Source organism: Benincasa hispida, chromosome 9, assembly GCF_027475165.1.
Source record: "Benincasa hispida cultivar pf3 chromosome 9, pf3_genome.v1.1, whole genome shotgun sequence".
In the NCBI taxonomy this organism is placed as follows: Eukaryota; Viridiplantae; Streptophyta; class Magnoliopsida; order Cucurbitales; family Cucurbitaceae; genus Benincasa; species Benincasa hispida.
In genome coordinates this window covers 651,212-657,960 of record NC_143486.1, presented here as the reverse complement: position 1 = coordinate 657,960, position 6,749 = coordinate 651,212, and the positions used below count along the sequence as shown (strand labels likewise).

Sequence of the window (6,749 nt, the reverse complement as noted above, 5' to 3'; positions counted from 1 at the left end):
TTAATATTTCAGCAAAATTTCAAAAAACTAAAACGAATTTCAAAACTAAAACGACAAGAAATTTGTGTTTTGACGAGACGACAATCAACTGACCTAATACTGTAAATTTTAATAATAGCCGTTTATTATTATTAATATTGTAGTATTGCCTAGATTTTTGTTTTTAATCACTAACCGAAGCGACGTAGAACTTACATTATCACATGTGTTGAAAACCTAGAAAGAAAGGCAATGACAAATCCCATTAGAATACAAATCAAATCTCTCGCAAGCCATGCTTTATATAAACAACAGAGTGAAAACAAAAGCAAAAAGGAAAAAAAAAAAAAAAAGAGAGAGAGAAGAGAGGGGAAAAAAGTTATAATATTTAAAAAATAAAATAGAGGGGGCCAGCTAAGCTATAAGGCTTATTTGGGATGAAAGCTTTAACATGGTGGGATCCTTCACTGTTTGCTTCTTAGTGGGAGCTGTGGTGTTAAGGCTGTAAAAGTCACTTTTTCCATCTTCAAAACGGCATTTATATTTTTAACATTTTTCATGTCGGATTCCCCATACATTTATACCAATTTCTATTTCCTTCTTTCAATTCTCAATTATTCAATTATTTATTTTATATGCAACTTGATGAACCTCCCTTTTTCTCCCCAAGGATTTATAGTTTACTATACTCGTTTCTTGTTTATTTTAACTTTAAAACTTGTCTATGTTTTACATTATAATTATAACTTTACTAATGGTGTGTTTATATTCTAAGAAAAAAAATCAACTAAACCCAACTTTTAATATTAGGTGCCAGCTATATATATAAATGAAATGAATCACACAAATACAATATTTTTTCAAAAAAATTAGTGCATGTCAATTATCGTCATATACAATAATCTTATTTAACACAAAAGTTTAGAAACATAATTATATCTTTCTGTATGAAGTAAAATAAAGCCAATCCATAAGGTTAAAAAGACCAAGTTCGTATACATTTTTTAAATATATTACATCATAAAATAAATAAGAGAGAAGCATATTTAATAATAATTAAACCTACAACCAGGGAACACAATAGTACATGCATCTAACATATAATATAATGCCTTAATTAATTTTACGTACATAATGGATTATCCATTTTGCTAGATATTTTCTCGTACTTCTAAGAATTCTGACTTCATTTTTTATCATTATTTTTGGCATGTAAAAAATAAAAATCGTACTGATTTATGATGAGTCAACGACGAAAATATGATATGACAAATAATAAAAACGATTTTCCCTGTTTCATTTTTTTTTTTTTAAATTGTAATGAAACATACAACTAAAATATGGCATAGTATATAGCTTATGTTAACCATAAAAAAGGTCTATGTAATTCGGATATTATTACCTATTTGTACTAAATATATATATATATATATATATATATAATATAATATTTACTAAAAAAATAAAAAAAGAAAAGAAGAAATTAGTACTTCGATTGTACTGTTGGGCCGTTGGAATTTTCCCAAGCATTTTCTCAACATGAGCATATACTTGGAATTAAAATGAATAAGTGGAATCTAAAAGAATTTTATTTTCATAAAGGATAAAAAGAACAAACTTATAAATATTTCATGAACAAAATACAATCAGAAATTAAGAATATAACAAATTTGACAAAAAAACAAACAACTCGTCGTCTCTTTATTTCCATTTTCTTTCCAAAAACTAATACATGTGTAGTGATTAAAGACAACAACAATGCCACATAATTAACTCCCACCAAAAAAAAAAAAAACTATATATAATTATCAGGTTCTTCAGACAGCCGGTTGCCGGTGACCGGCGTCGGAATTCAGTTGTCGTCGGCCGTTTTTTGGAGCCTGAGCTCCTTATAAAACCTGTTGATGAATTCATCCGCAGCTTTGTCCACTAACGGATCCGCGTTGGCGTCTTGTAGAGGGAACGGGGAGTCGGTTATCCTGAGCTGGCGGACTCTCCTCGGAGTCCGGCCGAATCCCGGGAGAGCAGGGGAAGCCGGGACTGGAGAGGGCGACGACGCACCGCCGTGGTTGTTCAGAATCTCAACAACGGCCTTAACGGCATTAAGGGTGGCAGCATCGTCGTCGAGTGTTTGAGGCGCGTGAGCACATGCGAAGAAGGAGTTGTGATTTTGGTTACGGCGGCGTTTGCCGACATGGAAGCCAGGGAAGTGGAGGGCAGGGAAAGCGGGGCTACTGCTGCAGCTGAATTCGTACTCGTCAGGACCGACGTCGAAGGGGAGTTGAGGGGTGGCGGCGGGGTGGTAGTGGTGGTGAAACATGAGATTGCTAATTGCTTTACCGGCGATTTTGCCACGTTTCATCATGAGATTGAGGTCGAGCATGAGCTTGCTCTTGGAGATGCCTTTACGGAGAAGGAAATAAGCAACACGAACCAAATTCCAAACCTTTTTGGCCATCACAGGAAGATTATTATCCATTTTTGGATCTGTAATTTTGAATTGATTTGGATTTGGCTTCGGATCCTGAATCTTTTCTTTGTTGGAATTCTTTGAGAGAGAGATGGAAAATTGAGCTGTATTTTTTTTTCAACACAAGGAAGAGAAGGGTAAAGAGAGTATTTATAGGAGGATTGGAGGGGCGAGGGCGTATGGGTTAAGAAAACTCTGGTGGGTGTACGGTGTACTAACCAAAATTGTGTTTTTTATTCATTATTATTCATATTTCATCCAATCATTCTCTCTCTCTTATTCTATAATACTCTATCTCCTCTATATTCTTTCTAAACATCGTTTCTCGTGTTTGACCCATCAACTTCATAAGTTGATCTTGAATAATTTATCTTCGATAGTATTTATTATTAAAATTTATATATTTATCGAAGAATTTTATCTTTTTCTCTTTTCACGTTTATCTAGAAACTCTACATCCAAACACTGATTCCTAATTTCAACATATTAACTTCATACTTCATAACTCAACTCAGCACCTCAAACATCCTATAAATTCTAATTTTTTCAATTTTAGTCCTTATATTTTCAAATGATCTTGTCTTTTTATTTTTTTAATCAACTATAGACTTATAGTAGTGACAAGAATTAAATTTTATTAAAAGTGCATAACTAAAATTTGAACATCGTAAAATATAGGTCTAAAATTGAACACATAGTCCCAAAGTATATCAACCAAAATAGTACATAAAACTTTTTTTTGTTAACAAATATAATGTATGAAAAATTAAAAATCTAACTCTAAAGAAATGGGTACGTGTCAATTATCACTAAGGTATGCTCATGTATTATCATTAAGCTATGTGCTCACGTTGCCAACTTATTATTTCAGTTTCTTAAAATTCAATTGGTCAACCTATTATATGTCATTAATTAACATATATTTGCTTGATTTCTCACTCTATGTTGAATTAAAAAGAAAAAAACAACAATAATAAAGAGAGACTAATCTGTCTATGTAATTAATTATTTGTATTGAACAAATAAATGTATCAGTTTAACGATTGAACTTCCTACGTTATATAAGCATTTTAACTCTTTAGTGGTATTTAGATGGTTAAGATTCAATGGATTTATAATTAGTTGAATAAAATTTAATTTGCACAGGAAAAAAAAAAGAATATGTGAAATTATCTAATTAATGTGAATATAGTTCATGTGTTTTCAAACTTTAAATCTTTCCACTCTCGCGCGTCTTTATCATTGAATATTTAATTGAGTATTGCAAATTGATTCTTAAGAAAAGTATGGTAAATAAAATATGTTATTTAAGTGTTTTATTTCATCAATAAAGTGTGCAAATTAGTATTGGATTTGGTTTAAGCTTTGCACAACCGATCAGATTAATGAAAAATTGAAAGTAATTTGACACGTATGGGCAATTCAAACAACACGTGTGTTTTAGCCTGGCTGGACGGCGTGATTAGGAAATATAGAGCATGTGATCTTTTAGCGCATCTACTTTTGGTAATACATGGGAAAAAAAGGAGCTGGTTTAGCTTTTAGAAAGGTAATGGGCCGTGATGGGAAGTAGAAGGCCCAACTAGAATTGCTTTACTCTGTCCAGATGGTCCATACCGTAAGCTATCCAGCCCAAGAGCAATATTTGATGGGCTTACAATATGGGCCTTCGACCAGAATCACAGCGTCAAAGCACTATTTTGGACCAGACCAAATAGAATAATTGCAATACTAGTACTTTTAATGTTAATAATTAAAGGTGCAACAACAATTTTATAGGATTGTAAATATAACAAAAATCTATTGGTCATAGACTCTATTACAGATAAACTTTTATCAGCGATAGAGTCTCTCAGTCTATTACTTATAGACTTCAAAAGTTGTTTTTACATTATACTAATACTTTAGATATGATTGCTATATTTACATTTGCCCTAATCAAATAAAATCCTATTTAACTTTTTATTTTTCTAAATTAACTATATGTCAATATATATATATTGTAAATATATTTAATTTAAAATATTTGGGCTGGGAATAGAGATGGGTCAAAGTTTTTTTTAATGGGAAAGGTTGGAGATAGGGATGGCTTTCCTATTCATGTTCCCACTCAGATAGGGTTGGTTGCATAAATAACAATCAAACCTAAAATAATTTAAAAAAAATGTAGAACAAGGATAAACATATTGGGGATATGACACAAAATTAGCGCCAAATATCACTGATAGCAACTATCAATGATAGCTATGTAGGTAAATGACCAAAAAGCTCACATGTAACCCACCATTTCACGCTTCTTCCTTCGATTTTCTCAAATTTAAAACTATTACTGATATTAGCTATCAACGATAGAACCTGATAGCCACTAATAACTACTATTAGTTATAGGTTTCAATTTGAGAAATATTAATACAACCTTAAAATAGTAACATCTGAAATATCACCTTTCAATTTGCTATCAGTTTTTAGTGGCTATCATTGATACACTTTGATCAATTGGAATCAAACTTGAAATATTAACATCTAAGGCTATTAGTGGATATCAATGATAGACTTTTATAAGTAGTTATCGACTTTTGAAATCATCTTTCAAAGATTAACATTTAAAACTATAAGTGATAGAAGTCTATCAATAAGAGGTCCATAAGTGACTATCTCTGATATTTACCTAAGTCATATCATCAATATATCATTCATTTTATTGATATATACCTAAGTCATATCACTGATATATGGATATCACTGATAACTATGGATATCATTGATAGCTTCAATTAGTAGCTATCACTGATATCTTTTAGCAGTGGCTATCAATGATAGACTTTCATCAAATGGAATTGACATTTATATCAATGATATTATCGATATATGGATATCACCTAAGTTCTATCACTGATATAACTTATATCATAATTATCGGTGATAGCTTCTGTCATTGATAACATGCTATCAGAGATAACTTCTGTCATTCCTTTTTACCATCAAATAACATGTTATGAGTATTGTTGATAGCTTCTATCATTGATAACATGCTATTAGTGATAACTTTTAGATATTCCACTTACACTTTAATTCGATATTCAACTTTATTAATTAAATTCACTAAGTTGGCTATCAATGATAGACTTCTAGAAACGGATATTAACTGTGAAAAAAATCATTAAAGATTAAGCTATCAATCATAGAAAATATTAGTGGTTATCACTGATAGATTTTCATTAGTGACTATCAATTTTGAAGGATTAACACTTAAAGCTATCCGTGACTATTATTGAAGAACTTTTATCATGTTTATCAATAACATACTTTTATAACTAATAGACTTCTACCATTGATATCTACCTAAATTCGATATCGCTAATACATGATTATGACTGATATCTATCTAAGTTCTATCACTAATATCATTAATAATTGTTATTATCAATATACAAATATTACGGTATATAAATACACAAATATTTCAATTTGTGCTCTTCATTTTGGGCCATCTATGCCATTTTTTCAAGTTTATTTATGATAGACATCATACTCTTAAAGTCCTATAAAAAAGAAGAAAAAAACTATCGGTCTGTTTGATATCGTTCACATTTCTCATTTTTTGAGTAATAAGCTTGTTTAATAACTATTCTCGTTTTTTGTTTAAAACATTTTAAGAAATGTTTTAAAAAATGGTGCAAATTTGTGGACTAAAAAAAGTAGGTTCTTTCAAATTCGTTTCATTTGTTATTTATATTTAATATTTCGTTATAATAATCAAATTTGATGATTAACTTGTTGGTGTTAAGTCACTTATGAATTAGATACTCTCAAGTCTTGGGTATGAATCTCAACCTCATAAGTCTTATGAAAAATAAAAAAGGAAGAAACAAAAATTGGATAAAGGAAAGATTTTTTTTTAAAAAAAAAAAAAAAGAGAAGAAGCAAAAATTGGAGAAAAGAAAGAAAATTCAAAAGAAAAAGAAAGGCAATAAGCAAAAATCGGAGAAAGGAAAGAAAATAAAAAAAAAAATAAAGAAAGAAAGGAAAGAAAATAAAACTAGAGATCAAATTAGAGATCGTGTATTGTCTTTAAGAGATCAAATGCCCATATTTATTTAGCTATCTTAGAACTAAGGATTGGAAACATGATGATGTGATGTTTGCAAAATAATTTAGAAAACTAAAGAAAACGACGATTGAATACTAATCTTTTGAAACCAAATTAAGAAGCATGACATTAAGCAAAGTCATGATCAACTTTTATTGTTAACCTAACTATTTGCATGATAGTTTAACAACAATCCAACATTATAGGTCT

The 6,749-nt window shown here is 30.2% G+C and overlaps 1 protein-coding gene across 1 annotated transcript; it reads right to left on the bottom strand.

The window, feature by feature from the left end:
- Positions 1–1,648: 1,648 nt before the first annotated feature.
- On the bottom strand, positions 1,649–2,637 carry LOC150033563 (uncharacterized). The gene has a single exon (XM_090318398.1). It carries the CDS (start codon positions 2,456–2,458, stop codon positions 1,832–1,834), a length of 627 nt encoding a protein of 208 aa, XP_090174524.1. The 5' UTR covers positions 2,459–2,637; the 3' UTR covers positions 1,649–1,831.
- Between the last annotated feature and the right edge of the window lie 4,112 nt (positions 2,638–6,749).